The following is a 17,258-nucleotide window of genomic DNA, read 5'->3' on the forward strand; positions in this document are numbered from 1 at the left end:
TGGTCTCACCCTGGAGATACCCATTAAGGGACCATCTCTCAGGGAAGCCAGGAAGGGTTTCGCAGCGGTCGAAGCGCCTTGGGACCCTACGGGTAAGTAGTGCGCTATATAAATGCCAATACATTTACATTTACATGTGAGACGGCCTGAAAACACATGTACTTCTATGGAGTGCTTGAAAGAAGAAAATAATTGCTCTGCAATGCAGGAACAGTGAAAGGAGACATGTACTAGTTCCATGGGCTATGGGAGGGCCAAACACAAGAAGAGAGCATGGCGACCGCATGCCATGATGAATGGGATCAAAGTAAATGAGAGCAACATTGAAGTTTACCAGTGGTAGGAGATGGGTGGCCTGTAAGCCCACAGATAGAACACAACACATCTCTTTGAGACAGCGAATGTGCTATCGAGCTCAGCAGGTAACTGGTGTTAATGTAAAGCCCTCCAGTACAGTGGCGTAGCTAGGGGAAGGGCTCTTTTTGGGGGGGCACCAGGAGTCATGTCTGTCGACTACCACTGTCCCCTAGAACAAGTCATCTGTCGGGCGCCACCCCCGTGACAAGTCGGTCTGAATCCCCCTCCCCGGACCAACTCGGTCGTCGGCCACCCCCTCTGCCCCCCCACTCCTACCTGCACCCAGGCAGCAAACGTAGGGGCTGCCCGGGTGGCAGTACAGATAGCTGCCCCCCTGCTTCAATACCTTCAGTTCGTGATAGCGCTATATGAAACTGCACACACAAAAAAATATCTGGAGCTAATGTAAAGCACTCCTATACCTTTAGTTTGTGTTGGTGCTACAAAAAACAGCTTAAAAGGAATGTTAAAAACAGCCGGTAAAGGATGGGATGTGTATCGGAGTTAAGCGGAGGTAAGAGGCGGAGGCAGGAGGTGGTCCGTCAACCAACAGCAAAGGCAGGCAGCCATCGGGACATTAAGTGATATGGTTGTAATCAGAAAATGTGGAACAGAGGCCAAAGCTAGGGAGACGATGCGGCATCCTCATGGGAGAGAATGTGTTTTAAGGATCCAGAGCTGTTGATTATGGAGCTGCGAAACCGGGTTTGAGTTTCAGTGTCAGCTTAACATCCTTGATTCTGGGCAAATCACTTAATTTCAAGTGCCTACAAAAATAAATGTGTCCTTGTGTACAGTAACTGGTGCTAACGTAAAGTGCTCCAATACCTTTGGGTGGTGCTTGGTGCTATATAAAACTGCACAAAACAAGTAACTGGTGTATATGTAAGCGCTTCAATTCCTTCGGGTGGTGTTTGTACTACATAGAAGCGCACAAACAAAACAAATGTAAAAAGCAGAGTTGGAAGTGGAGGGGAACCTGGGGTAGGGGACATCTGTGCAATGGGAGTTCAGCGTGGGCAGCGACAGGTAGACAGGCAATCAACAGCAAATGTGGGCTGCCACGGGGAGATTAGGTGATTTGCCGAAGTTTACAGTGTCCTCTTGAAAAGTAACTGGTGTTAATGTAAAGCGCTCCAATACCTTTAGGTGGTGTTGGCACTATATATCACTGCACACAAACAAAACGTGAGTCCATCGTTATTTTGCACACCATACACCTCAGTTTGGACCCAGCTATATACAAATAAGCATTGATCCTACTCTAATAGGAACAGTCCAACCCGAACTGCCAAGTCAGGTCCTCTCTGAACCAGAACACAAGCAACCCAGGTCCGGTTTCGCATTGGCTTGGCAGTTCGGACTGAACTGTTCCCATGAGGAGCAGGTTCAAGACTGATTTGGATATGGCTGGGTCCAAACTGAGGTGGCGTGGTGAGCAAAAGAATGATGGGTTGGAGTGCTAACCCAAGCTAGAGGCTTAGACTTATTGCAAGCAGCCTCCCCTTACCTTTTGTGTGTTTCACATTATATGTTGTAATCAGGCACGGCCCATGACGGGCGTGCCACCGGGCGATGACGTGGGGCGGGGAGGGGCAGGGTGGGGGGTTGTAAAATGCGGGAAACGGACGATTTCAGGTAAGTACCGGGAAAAAAACAACGAATTTCATTGCGCGCGCTGCATCGCCAAATGTGATGCAGCGCGCGCAACAAAATGTATTTTATGTCTTCCGGTACTTACCTGAAATTGTACGTTTCCCGAATTTTACAACCCTCCCACCCTGCCCCTCCCCCGCCCCACGTCACCGCCCGGTGGCACGCCCGTCATGGGCCGTGCCTGGTTGTAATACAATCTAGTCTTTCTTTTTAACTTTCAATAGAGCTTCCGTATTCTGATTCCTAGCTCTTTTCCAGATGTTTGAATTATTTTCTCTGGGTAATCTCGAACTCTACTACAGTTCCTTCTCGGGCATTGGAATTATGCATAAGAAAGGATTTCCTTTAGAGTTTGAGGGAGGAAACTGTCTAATTTGAGCAAATTATTTCTATCTGTAGGATTGTGGTGTGTACCTGTATAACCCCTTGCTCACGAATGATTTCAAAATCCAAGAAAGTAAGGGACTCGTTACTCAATGTATGTGTAAAATTCAAATGAGCATTCCGACTATTCAACCAACTAAAGAAGAGTGTTGTGGACTTGATATCTCTTAACCAGATGACCAGTATATCACCTGTATATCGCTTCCAAGTTTTTACATTTTATTTGGAAGGGGTGGAAGAGTCAAGAATGTGTTTCTTCTAAAAATTAACCCTGCTACACTGGAGGCAAATATACTCCCCATAGAAGTCCCATGGGCTTGTAGATTTAAAGGGTTCCTTCAAATTCATAAAATGATTTGGTTAGTGCAACAATGGCACATTCCGGAACATTTTCACAGGATGTAGATTAGGTCCAGTTGGTCCCTTCTAATGTCTCTTGGCTCACCTCTAGAGTATCCTCGTATGGAAGGTTGGTGTATAAGCTCTCAATGTCCAAGCCTACTAGTAACTCATGTTGTGGATCAAAAGGCATAGCCTTCACGTGATTAAGGAGATCTTTATTATACTTAAGGTATGTAGATGTTTGCTCCACAAGTGGTTTTGAAAAACAAATCGCAAAATGTTGCTAAAGGTTCCAATAGTGAACCTATACCTGAAACAATTTGTCTCCCCCAAGCGCCCTCCATTTTGTTGTTGTTGTCCTGTTGCCTAGCCCGCCCCGCCTCCCAGCTGAGACGCCCTCCCACAAAGTTAAAGAGCGCTCCGTTACCTGGAAGCGCCGTGACTCACTCTACGCTTCCCAGCCGAGTGGTCGCTCCCTTTGGCTCCGGTATCGTTTCCTAACGCTTTGTGCTGATATCTGTGCTCAATCAATTGCCTGCTGTGCGCTGTGTATGCCGCTTTGCATATTTTGTCATTATTGTGTCATTCTACATTGCCAGCGCGACTTTGCTGCTCTTTTCGACTTTTCCCCCAAGCGCCCTCCATTTTGTTGTTGTTGTCCTGTTGCCTAGCCCGCCCCGCCTCCCAGCTGAGACGCCCTCCCACAAAGTTAAAGAGCGCTCCGTTACCTGGAAGCGCTGTGACTCACTCTACGCTTCCCAGCCGAGTGGTCGCTCCCTTTGGCTCCGGTATCGTTTCCTAACGCTTTGTGCTGATATCTGTGCTCAATCAATTGCCTGCTGTGCGCTGTGTATGCCGCTTTGCATATTTTGTCATTATTGTGTCATTCTACATTGCCAGCGCGACTTTGCTGCTCTTTTCGACTTTTCCCCCAAGCGCCCTCCATTTTGTTGTTGTTGTCCTGTTGCCTAGCCCGCCCCGCCTCCCAGCTGAGACGCCCTCGCCCCTCCCCCTCCACCATCCATATATGACAGGAGTTCCCGCGTGCAGCGTCCACGCGCAGCGACCGCGCCCAACCCGCGCCGAAGGTGCGCCAAAGGTAAGCCCGTCTACGCCCGTCCGCGCCTGGACCGCGCCCAGCGCCAGACCCCCTGCCCCTCGCGCTGCCCAGCCCCCCCGCGTTACCTACGATGCCGCCACCCTCCTAGCCCTTAACCCCGGTCGCGCCCCCAACTGCGTCCAAGCCGCTCCTGGACACACCCATGGACCTTTCTCCTGCGTCACCTGCAAATTCAGCGGCACTGTCAACATCTCCGCTACGCCCACAGCACAGATCCCAGACCCCAATCACCTTCAATGCATCCTTCTCAACACCCGATCCGTCCACAGACATGCCATTGACCTTTGGAATCTACTAGACACCATTTCTCCGGACATCGCCTTCCTGACAGAAACATGGATGAATGCTTCCTCCGCACCAGACATCACCATTGCCATCCCTGAAGACTATAAGATTACTCGCAAAGACCGTACCACCCACACAGGAGGAGGAATCGCGATCGTCCATAAGAAATCAATCCGCATCTCAACCAGCTCTGACGCCAACCTCGCCAATTCCGAACACCTCCACTTCCAGATCCACATCGACCCCAAGACCACACTCAGAGGCACCCTCCTCTACAGACCACCAGGACCCCGCGCAAAATTCAGTGAAGACATCACAGACTTCATCACCCCACACGCGCTCCCCTCCAAAGACTACATCCTTTTGGGAGACCTCAACTTTCACCTTGAAAAGAGCCACGACCGCAACACCACCACCCTCTTGGACAACCTCGCCAACCTCGGACTTAAACAACTAGTCACCTCCCCCACCCACATCGCAGGTCACACTCTCGACCCCATCTTCACCTCCAGCAATCATGTCTCCTTCAGCCACACTACGGAGCTCCTCTGGACTGACCACAGCTGCGTTCACTTCACCTACAACAAACCAAAACCCAACATCCACCTCCAACCTACCCTGCAAAGAAACTGGAACAAAATCACCACGGACCAAATCTCCGCATCGCTCCTTCAAAACACCCCAGCCCTCTCTTCTAACGCTAACGAAGCCGCCGCCAACCTCACCCTATGGTTATCCAACACCGCCGACACCTTAGCTCCACTGAAAAAACGTCAAAGTAAACCTGGCAGCAGGAAAGCCTCATGGTTCAACGATGATCTCAAGAAGTCCAAGAAACTCTGCCGTTCCCTTGAAAAGGCCTGGAAAAAAGACCCAACCACCAGCACCAAGGACGCCTTCAAAAGCGCCACCCGCACTCACCACCAACTGATCCGAAAAGCCAAGAAAACAGCATTCAAGGATCGACTTGACAACAACGCCCACAACAGCAAGGAACTTTTCAACATCGTCAAGGAATTTTCCAATCCCTCGGCCAATTCCAACGACATCACCCCCTCTCAAACCCTCTGCGACTCCCTAGCCTCTTTTTTCCACAACAAGATTGCAGACATCCACAACAGCTTTGACAACCAACCCGGAAACCAACCCACCCCACCATCTGCTGACCATCTTCCCCCGTGAACACCCTTAACGCCTGGAACCCAATCTCCACTGAGGACACCATCCGCCTGATGAATTCCATCCACTCAGGTTCCCCCACAGACCCATGCCCTCACCACATCTTCAACAAAGCAGACTCCGTCATAGCACCGCACCTCCGAGACGTCATCAACTGCTCCTTCAACTCCGCTACCTTCCCAGAAGACTGGAAACACGCTGAACTCACCGCCCTTCTGAAAAAACCAACAGCGGACCCCACCGAACTCAAAAATTACCGCCCCATCTCGCTTCTTCCATTCCCGGCCAAAGTCATCGAGAAAGCCGTCAACAACCAGCTCGCCGCCTTCCTCGAAGCCAACAAATCCCTCGACCCCTCACAATCTGGCTTCCGAGCAAAACACAGCACTGAGACCGCCCTCATCGCAGCAACAGACGACATTTGAACTCTACTGGACAATGGAGACACAGTCGCCCTCATCCTCCTCGACCTCTCTGCAGCATTCGATACAGTCTGCCACAGCACCCTTCTACAACACCTCAATAACATCGGAATTCAAGGAAAAGCACTTGAATGGATCACCTCGTTCCTCACCGGAAGAACCCAGACAGTCCGCCTTCCTCCATTCAAGTCCGAGGCCTCTGAAGTCATCTGCGGCGTACCTCAAGGATCCTCACTCAGTCCCACCCTCTTCAACGTATACATGAGCCCCCTCGCGGCCATCGCACGCCAACACAACCTCAACATCATCTCTTACGCGGACGACACTCAACTGATCCTTTCTCTCACCAATGACCCCAGCACCGCCAAAACTAACCTACACGAAGGAATGAAAGAAGTTGCCGAATGGATGAAACAAAGCCGTCTGAAACTGAACTCAGACAAAACAGAAGTCCTCATCTTAGGCACATCCCCCTCTGCTTGGGACGACTCCTGGTGGCCGGAAGCCCTCGGAAAAGCACCCATCCCGACAGACCACGCACGGAACCTTGGCGTCATCCTAGATTCTTCACTCTCAATGAACAAACAAGTCAGCGCCGTATCCTCTTCCTGCTTCAACATTCTTCGCATGCTCAGAAAAACTTTCCGCTGGATCCCCTCCGAAACAAGGAAAACAGTCACCCATGCTCTAGTCACGAGCCGACTGGACTACGGAAACACCCTCTACGCAGGTACCACCGCTAAACTCCAGAAGAAACTCCAACAAATCCAAAACGCCTCAGCCAGACTCATATTAGACATCCCACGCAACGAACACATCTCTGGTCACCTTAAAGACCTCCACTGGCTACCCGTCAATAAGAGAATCACTTTCCGACTGCTTACCCACGCACACAAATCACTCTACGACATCGGACCAGATTGCCTCAACTCTCGACTGTCCTTCTACACCCCCTCCCGCCAACTACGCTCCTCCAGCCAAGCCCTCGCCACTATACCTCGCATCAACAAGACCACCATGGGAGGCAGATCCTTTTCATACCTGGCTGCTAAAACATGGAACTCACTCCCCGCTTACCTTCGCCTCACCCAGAACCACCTAGCGTTCAGAAAGCAGCTTAAAACGTGGATATTTGACAAATAATCCTCCTCCCCTTCCTAAGCGCCTTGAAACCCTCTGGGTATGTAGTGCGCTATACACATTTTTTGACTTGACTTGACTTGACTCCTTATTGTCATGTATCTGCAGGAGACTGCAGAAAGAAGGGGCAATTGGACCTGTGTTGAGTAAAATGTTAGCTTTTTGTTGTGGTATCCACTCATTACACTCTGTTTCTTCTACTAATGTGTGCATTTCTCTTTACAGGAACAGCTTAGGGTATGATTCTAAAATCTTGTAAATCTGTCCATTTTTTTTAGGAGACCTTTGCATTCTTTCTTGTAATCCATTACTGACTGGATTACAATTCCTCCCCTCATTTCTGCTGGTTTTATGATGATATCCAGATCTGCTTTGAGCTGTTCTCTTTTTTTGACATATTTTGAAATGTTTGTATTTTAGTTTTGGCTTTAGATTCTACTTTTTTTAACGCAACTTGTTCAAAGGTAAGTATTTTCACCGGAATGGTCTGGGTTGGTGGACAGAAGTTAGATTTTCTTTGTAGGCCTGTGTCTCCTTTATCCCCTCTAATTTCTGTTACTAAAGAAAGCTTTTTGTTCGAGGTTCCTTTTTTTAAAAAAAATTTAAATTTTTATTAGACATAAGACATGGTAACAACTTCATTCAAATATTCAGATTCCTAAAGAACTCAGCAAATTCACAATGGAGGTTAAACTTCCGAGAAACGGGAGCGGGGACAAAACAAAGTTGTTTATTTAAATTAAAAAGTGGGTGGTAGAGCAAAATGTGCCCATTACTCTCTTATAAGTGATACACAAAAGTGATAAAATGCGATCAATGTGTATCAGAAATACAAGAATGCAGTGAACAAAATAAATAGTGCGTCCATGATTAAAGTCGACAACATTTCGATTCCTGCAGGAATATTGGAAACATCCTCAGAACTCAATGTGCATGGTGAGGCCGAGAGAAAGCACTAATGGGATGAAAATTAACTCTGCTATAAAACATAGGGGCATATTACCAACAACTAGCGATAATTATCGCTATGTTGGTTTAGCTGCGATATTTTTATCGCCGAGCTGCGGCGATTTTTATAGCTTAGGAGCCTTGCTATTATCAAGGTTTATCTCCTAAGCGATAAAAATCGTCCAAAATGCATGGATATCGCTGTAAAGTCAGCGATATTCATGCATTACCGAGTAAATGCTCTTAGCCATGTTATCCACCTACCATTGGATAACATGGCTGAGAACTGTTCAGGGGCAGGTGTTAGCTTTTGGATATATTCGCGCTTAGCGCGAATATCTCCAAAAGTTGGTAATAGGAGATAGCGATGATAGCAACTGTTTCCAGTCGCTAACATCTTGGCACACCCACTTTGCATGTCATTAGTGATAAATATCACTGACATGCAAAGCGGGGCCCAAGATGGTCGCCATCTCCTACTAGCTGTCGCTAACTGGTGTTAGCAACAGCTAGGTAATAGGGAGATAATTTTATCTCCGCTTTCTTGGCTTTTAAAGCCAAAAAAGCGGAGATAAACCCCCTTGATAATATGCCCGAAAGTCAATACATTTTAGTGTCCCAAAGAAGCCCAGTGTTTGGAATTAATGCAAGGGGAATCACAGGAACCGACTGATACCTCAATCTCTGGTAGGTTGTGACAGACTCTGCCTTCCCAACATTTGATTCCTGCAGAGCAGGGCGGACGGGTTATTGTCACTCTGGCCTCCTGTTTCTTCACAGTAACAGTGATCCTATCCCAGTGAGCTCCTGTCACAAGCTATCATGGATCGAATCGGCAATCAGCACAATCAGTCCTTACTTTTCAATACTTTTGGATCTAGACCAACTCTGCTGTCACAACAAGTAGCCCTTACTTTAATTTAGTATTTTGGAATTTGGCCCCAATTTGACATCATCACAAACAGTTCTTAAGTTATAGTATTTGTGGGTTTGCATTAATTCCTACTTTGCCACAAGAACGCATCTTTTGTGATTCTTTTGGAAATAAAGGACTTCACACATTACCATAAATGGTCCCCTTTTCAGGCATATATAAATCTAAACACCAATAACTTTTTGTGAACTTTTAGATTTATCGGCTACCGCAGACATTGCACCACTTTGTCTTTGCGTCAATTTTATTTAGAGTTTAGCAAACATGATATTCTATCACAAACATGGTGGATGTCCCATGGACCACATTACAAGCGAAGTATGGCCTAAGGCACTTCTAATATGACGGACAGGATATCAGTCAAGTTTTGAAGAAGTAACCCATCCGCCAAGCTCCAAATAAGGCCCTTGGTCTATTTTCAGACTATTAACCCTTTAATTGCTGCCGACGGCCAACGGTCGTCACGAGCGTTACCTCCCCAGTGCTGCGCACGACCGTTGGCCATCGGGTCAGCATTCGTTCTCCGAACCTTCAGCACTGGGTGCTGAACGTTCGACGCTGGGAACGGGTTAATATGAAGAATTTGAAACAAATGTGTTTTTACGCTCATGCATTTTTAAAAAGAGAAAAGCGAGACTGTAGCATTATCAGCCAGGACACAGAACAACAGAGGTGTCACAAGATGTACACAACATTTGCTACTTGGTAAAGAACGTCTTGACATACACGGTATAGCTATGGGCCAGAACTCCGCCGAGGCTTTCACTGTGTGGCATGAAACAAATCACTCTGTGCATGGTGTCATGATGAGGATTTTTCAAAAAGAGACTGTGCATAGGCACGAATGTTAAAAAAAAAGTAGGTTAGGGCCTGGAGCTTACAAGATATAAAGTGTCAAGCAGGAGGTGATGATTATTTCAGATTCACCGTATATCTGGATTAAATAAAACGTCAATGAGTCTGACAAGAAGTACCAACGTTCATATAGACAATGTGCATTACCCGGAGGGAAATGCGCATTAACATTTGATGAAGATGTTTCTCAGCTCAGACATCTAACATATTGGTCTATGGATTAGATAAATCATTTGTGTAGATTTCTGTACCCTGCAGAGACATGTTCTGACTCACTACTGATGTTTTAAATGCTGGGTAGGGAGATAAAGCATCTTGTATTATTTTTATTTAGGGTTTTTGGAAGAGAAGTGCAGCATTACAGCTGTCTCACAGTGCTGTGGGGAGTTCATGGAAATATAAAGGCATAAGGCTGAGACAAGGGTACTAAGTTGATCCAATATAGAGCAGGAATTGCAAAGTAGAGCAAGAAGGCACAACAGTTCCTGGAGTGATGGGTAAGAGACTGGAGGCCCGTTGGAACATAACTAACTTTTGGCAAGTGACCAGCTAATAGGGACAAACTGGTTGTGTGCAGCCACCTATACTCTGGTGGTTTCTGCAACAGGGCAGTAGGCTGAGCAGAATAGGCAGTTTTCAAGTGTTCTTCTGAAGGGTTGGACAGAATGTATGGAGTTGTGCTCGATGAACAGACCATAGTTTCAGGAAGACAGGTTTAAAGGTCTGGGTAGAGGCTGAAGACCTTGGCCAGGGAGCATGCAGGTTGGCCATGGAGTGGCTTATGGAATGTACAAACAGTCTTGAATTGTTACTGCTGTTGTAATAGCATCCAATGAAAAGACTGGAAGGAACCTGATATGGTCATGCTGGCTTGACTCAAACAGTTGCACTGTTGCATGAGTTTGACCCCACTGCAGTTTGTCCGATGTGTTTATAGTGAGGCCCGTGTACAGAGCATATGGTGGGATTGTTGGAAATTGCCCTCTCTGCAGAGTCATCCCCAAACTTTTTCCCTTCCTCCTTCCACTTTTGCTGAACTCGTTTTTGTTCGCTTTAGGACTCTATGCACTTTACCATGGCTAACCAGTGCTAAAGTGCTTGTGCTCTCTCCTTAAAACATGGTAGAATTGACTTATACCCATTTTTTTTTAATCACTTATAAGTCCATAGTAAAGTGCACTACATGTTCCCAAGGCATGTAAATTAAATGCTACTAGTGGCCCTGCAACACAAATTGTGTAGCCTTTTTAACATGTCTCAGGCCTGCTACTGCAGAGCCTATATGGACACTTTACACTGCTATATCGAGCTGGCAAAATAAACCTTTTGCCAGGCCAAACCTGAATTTTTAATATATATGTCACCCCTAAAGTAGGCCCTAGACAGCCCCAAGGGCAGGGTGCAGTGCATTTAAAAATTTGGACATTGACTTTTAAGGTTTACATGTCCTAGTATTCCAAAACTCATTTTTCACTACTGCAAGGCCCATCTCTCCCATAGGATAACATTGGGGTTACCTTATTACATTTTATAAGTGTAACTTCCAAATGAGAAGAGATAGTCCCTTCAAGTTTCTCTGGAATATCAATTTATAATACTAACTTTTTTTATTTATTTATTTTTTATTTTTAGGTTTTTCTAGAGCGCGTAGTCACCCAAGAGTATCCCAGCGCTGAACCTCATACTCCTAAGGGATGAAGGTAGGGGATGTCGACGACTCAAGGAAAGAGTAGGGTTTTAAGGGATTTCCTGAACCGTAGGAGGTTTGGTTCCGCTCTGAGACTCGAGGGGAGCGCATTCCATTTTTTCCCTGTATTGACTGAAAAGCGGCGGCCGCCTGCGCGGTTTGTGATGACGTAGCGGTTCCGTCATCAGCACACAAGGGGTTAACTACACTGTCAGTCAAACTCTATATAATGAAAATGGGTTAATGCTGATGATTGACAAGAAGTATCAGAATCAGATTTAAAATCACTTTTCCTTAATAATGTATCTTGCTCTCTCACATGCCTTATTCATGGGAGCAATTTTTCAAAAGGTGAAATGTGAAACCAGCTGAAGAGCAAGCTGTGTTCGAACATATTTCAAAGGGAACCTGACCTGCACAGCTTAAGGCATGTGAAATCAACCATAAGACCACTCTACACATCTGTACCAGGAATACAGGGTTCACAATAGCTGTGCCCCCTGTGAAACATGCATGAATGCCATCTCTGTCAGAGGCCTCGCGGAATGGAAAACAAGCAGCGATGCATGATAATATGCATTTGGCATACCAAGGCTCAGAAGCCTGTCTGGCTTTGACACATTTTCAACAATAAGCGACAAAGAAATGTCAAACACCCCGGATCTCTGGAAAGAACGCATCGTCCATCAAGGTTGTGGGGGGCTATTCAGTTCTAAGGAAGAGAAGTATTAGACAGAAGATCAACAGACAAAAATAAGCTGCCAGCTTTGGTATAAACAGAGCAGGAACCTGGATAGCAACTCAGTCAAAGTGTGTGTGGAAACGATGACTGATTTTCTTGGTTTCTCAAAATCTCATTGCGCTGAGCTTGCTGTCACATCAGCTTGGGAAAGAGAGTGCTTGAAAGGTAACTATATTGTGTCAGAGGTGTACAGTGTATAAGGGACACCTTTTGACCTTCCCAAGCCAGCTATACACCATCCTCTTTGTGTTCCCCTTCTCAATGTCCCAATCTCCTGCCCTCCCCATCTGGCATCTGTGATGTCCTTCTTTTAGTTTCCATTGTCATGTGTTTTGTGGACTCAATCTCCCATGCGTCTGACCAATGGGAGAAGGGAGACACGGTAACTATGCAGTCAACAAACCGGTAAAAAAAAACTGCAGCAGTTCAATTCTACACTCATACCTCACAAAACAAAAACCAAGAAAAACAAGCATTTGCAATACAATAGGTCTCGCATTTACGATAGTTTGAGCTATTGGCATTGTATATGACAATCCCTTTTATTTATGTGTTGTTTTGAAAACAGATAAATAAAATGCATTGCAATTTACAATGCCAATAGCTTAAATTCTCACAAATGTGAGGCCTATTGCTATTTGAAAAAATATGCTTGGACACTTTAATTAAATCCTACCGAGTAACAACACTTGTAACAGGGAATGTCACCATAGGAGGTTACGAAATGAGACAAGGCGGTACATAGGAGGAACTACTAGGCCAATTGACCAATGAACAGCTATAGTTTACAGTGGACAATGACACAAGCCAATGAAAAATGCGGGCTGAGAGTGGGCGGAGCTTCAAGTCCCTAACTAAATACAGCATGCCTCGCAGAGCAGCGCATGTGCTGCCGAGGCTCGACCTAAAGAAATCAATTATAAAAAGGGGGAGGAGGTAGGGCACAAGGAAATGATATACACACATATACGAAAGGGGTAATCAGGCTGCCAGCACAATGAGGTGGGCTGCAAAGCCCTCCCACTCTTTTGTTCAGGGCTGCACAGCCTGCCTGCATTTCGGCTGAGAGAGCTTGCCATGTGCAACAAACTCAGGCCATTGTAGGGCAGGAGTTAACAACAAGCATTGGGCAAAGCCAAGAGGTCTGGCCTTTTGGCTGCCAATACAAACATTTTAGCTTTGTCAGTGATTTTGACTGATGCTGTTTAGCTTGTGTCATCCAGTATGGGTCACCATTCTACAGCACCCAGCAAAATAACATATGTATGTGGACGAATCACAACACGTGTGTCCATACATCATGATATGGCAACATTTTAAAAATGTTTTTCATTTCTTTTTACGAATATCATTTTTTAAATATTTTTTTGATTTTGGGATTGGTATAAGGAAAAAATGACTAAAGTATATTTCCCAAAAGAAGCAGTCCGGCACCAAATAGCAGCTGAATGGTCATTCCAAAAAAGGAAAATTATAATAACAAAAAAGATACAGGCGTGGAATAATGGTGGAGTGGGTGAGAGGAAGCAGTGAGTGGTCGGCATAATGGTTAACAGGGTGAGCGGGCAACAGAGGAGCTACGGGGCTTAATTTAAATAACAGAAAAGAAGAATAAAGAAGAACTGACCAAAAAGTCAAGCAGGGCGTGGATAGAAACAATGGAGAAAATGAGGGGTAGGGAAATGGACAGCAAGGGGACGGAGATAAGAGAGGGACAGCAGTACTAGGTGAAAGAGTAAGAAAACACATGCACTCCCATGAAGCGCTAGAGGCAAGTTGTTCTCTGAATATGAACAGTGGAAGGATGCGAGTCATACAGTCAAAAAGAGGGTAATGAAGTTATGCTCCATGAACGGGAAAAACTCAACAGGAGCAAGCAAAGGCATCGAATAAGCAGCAATTGTACCAGAGTGGCAAGCGAGTCTACCAATGGGAAGCAGTGGGCTGGCCAAAAGCCACTATAACTACTAATATTGGTATTGTTATATTATAGATAGCTAAAAGGTCTGTCGGGAAGACCTAAAAAGTTAAATGGAGAAGAAGGGAGGGGTGAAATATGGGCTGACGCAAGAGGTGGGGACTACACTGCCAGGAGGAACCTACATAGTGTGAGCAACAGTGATCTTTCTGCAGTGTATCTACCTAGTTTGTAGGCAAGGAGGGATGATCGTTGACTGATCCTCATTAAACAGAGGAAAATAAAGCGAAACAGTTTTTAAAAGAAGAAATTAGGTGAAATATTTTCTCTCAAAGTATCCCCTATATAGGTTGTGTTCTTTACTCATTCGCTGCTTTACTCACTGGTAACATCAAGGTAGGTGTCCGCCTGGATCTCCCCCGCTTCATTTCTGGCGACACACTGGAAGATGCCGGAGTCGCTGGGCTGCAGCCCCCGGATCTGTAATCCTGTGCTCCCTGCCACTTTGTAACGCGGGTTTTTCAGAACGCTGATGGCCACGGAATCTTTGTACCACTCCAGAGCAGGAACCGGAACACCTATGGAGTAATAATGAGGTAAGTATTTCAATCATGTACAAGTAATTCAATAATGTATGTATAATGTGTGATAACAGTGTACTGTAAAGCGCTCTGATACCCCCGCGGGTCATGTTCGCGCTATATAAAACGTTATCAATAAAATAAATAAATAAATAAAAATAATCCTTACAAATATTTTAACTCATCCATTTCGGAACCTAAGATAGTGGAGGCGAGAGTAGCATTAACAATAGTCAGTCAGTCAAGTTTCTTTATTCGATTAATATAAATCAAAAAAGATGGACACATAATACATTTCATCATTACATCATTACAACATTACAAGCACAGTACATTGATCTATTGATCACGAATTTAAAAAGTGTAAGAAATTCATACAACCATATTTCATGAAATTAATACATATGGATGGTATCTAAAAGTTATAAAAAGTAATAAAAACATCATATATGCTAAAAATGATCAAATATTAATTAGTGAAGACCCTGAGTTTGAGCGATTCTTGTTAATGCGTACTCCCGCATTAACAATAGCATTAGTATTAATATATGCAGATTTCAAGGTATGAAAGAAAGGTGCATGCACGTATTTTGGTATCTGGTGTGTAACGTTAATAGCCCTTGTTTTGACACATGCCTTCTTTAAGTAATTGCATTTCATAATCTGATGGAGACAGAAGCTGGCTGATTTAAATTACAGTCAAAAATTATAATAATGCTCTAACATTGTGCCTTGTAAGGTTACATTTCATCACAATGGAACGTCAAACTTCAAACCAAGGCACACCACAAGCTGGTGAACGGTGTCTATGAATTAGCACCGATTTTTGGCTTTATTTGCAGGTGTTATGTTTTTTGCATGTTATTGATGCAAATGCCAAACAGAGAAGCAACTAAAGAAGCAGATATTTAAAACAAGTAATGACAGTAAATACTTTATTTCGGTTGACGACCATAAAAGCAGCATAAGGTAAAGGTCACATTAGGTTGATAAACAATCAATTAAATAAATAGATTAAAATCTGCAATTTTCCAAAGGGACAATGCCATAATACAAAATATTTCATTTTAGGTGTAATTAAAATCTGAATAAAAACGTTCGCACTTTAAAACATTTTTTGAGGGTGATGCTGTGTAAAATACATTTTTGTTAAAAGTAAATCTGTTCTTGGGTTATTATGTTTAATGGTTCATCAAGTTATGGTGTGCAACTGTAGGTAAGGTGTCATGGTTACAAACAACTTATATACTTGGTGGTCCTATTCTGGCATTTGCATAAGTATCCTGGTGCGAATGAGCCAGACGGAGTCTAGAAATTTGGCTTTTGAGAAAACCACACAAGACCACATATCTGACCTGCAAATGCGCAAAGCTTTTTTGTATAGCCTTATTCCAAGGCGTCTGCGCAAGTGAACAATTCAGCGCCTTCGCTGTTTGGTATATGCAGGGCAGAAAAAATAGTAAGTTGGCTTCTGTCTCCTGTGCTGTGCCACATACCGAGCAGATAGCACTCCCCCTTGGGTGGGATCTCCATTTGCTGGTAAAGGCTGCGAGTGGCAGAGTTCCCAGCCTGAATTTGATGTACAAAGATCTAGTAAATGGCGGGTCAATTTCCTCCAAGAAGCTTTCGAATGTTGGCTCAAGTAATCTGGGTCCTTCAAACTTTGCATAAGCTGTTCAGAGCATCAATAGCTTTTAACATGATGGGACAATATTGCGAAATAATCCTCCCTCCATCTCTTCTTCCCATTTTTAGGGCTCGCCTGAGCCAGCGCATGTGCTGCTCTGCGCGACCTTTAGTAAGAGAGTTTTCAAACTGCTACCAAAGGCTTTTGCTGGCCTCTAGCTTGCGGTTACGCGTGCAGCCGCCATCTGGCATTCCTAACTTTTCTTCATTAAGGGCATCGCTCAAGCGCGTCACTCGCGGGCACCCTCGTGATCACTTTCACTTTCGCTGCACGGCCGCATCACTCGCGGGCACACTCGCAATCACTTTTGCGGCGCTCAGTGCTCTGCCCCTCCCCCACCACAGAGCGGTTCCCTTAGATCGCGATCATTTTTTCGGCATTTGCACTGACAGGAAAACCCTGTGACATGGCAAGAAACGGCCCTAGGACAGAGTGCGGGCAAATGTGTCAAATGTGACCTCCTGCAAGGCTGTCCTCGTGATGTGGGTAGACCCCGGATTCCTTCCAGGCTGTCCCAGAGAACAAAACAAAGCTGCCTTTTCCATCACACCCAGGGTGCGAGACAAGATGACACACAAGCTGCTTGTACCGATAATTCTGAAATAGCGAGCTTTCAACTGGCATTTTGCAAGGGTCGATTCGAATTCATGTCTGATATTTGCATTTCATAGACAACGAAGTATATCCGAAGGTACAAGTAAATGTTAAGAAAGCGATGAACCAAACAAAAAAAAGAATATACTGATGTTTCCTTTGCATTTGGCACAAGTCAGAGAAACTGTACTTGACTTAGTAATCAATGTAACATTAATACTGTAGTGCTTTTCTTTTAACATGAAATAGTCGAAGCAAAATGTGGTCATGACAGAAGGCTGCCACACATGGCCTGCAGCACTGTTTACGTCTATCTTGTCTTTAAAGAATGTATCTAAATGGTTTCCACTGGCTATTGGGGGGGGGGGGATTACCCCTTTTGGACACATACTAACATAGATTGAGCAAAAAAGGAGGTGATTAAAGT

The 17,258-nt window shown here is 45.0% G+C and overlaps 1 protein-coding gene across 1 annotated transcript in view; it reads right to left on the reverse strand.

The window, feature by feature from the left end:
• SDK1 (sidekick cell adhesion molecule 1) overlaps positions 1-17,258 on the reverse strand; it is a 1,937,536-nt gene that overhangs the window by 586,389 nt on the left and 1,333,889 nt on the right. The window contains exon 9 of the mRNA XM_086940699.1: positions 14,353-14,547. Within this exon, the coding sequence (XP_086796825.1) occupies positions 14,353-14,547 (195 nt within the window). The remainder of the gene's footprint in view (positions 1-14,352; positions 14,548-17,258) is intronic.

Source organism: Lissotriton vulgaris, chromosome 10, assembly GCF_964263255.1.
Source record: "Lissotriton vulgaris chromosome 10, aLisVul1.2, whole genome shotgun sequence".
Taxonomy (NCBI): domain Eukaryota; kingdom Metazoa; phylum Chordata; class Amphibia; order Caudata; family Salamandridae; genus Lissotriton; species Lissotriton vulgaris.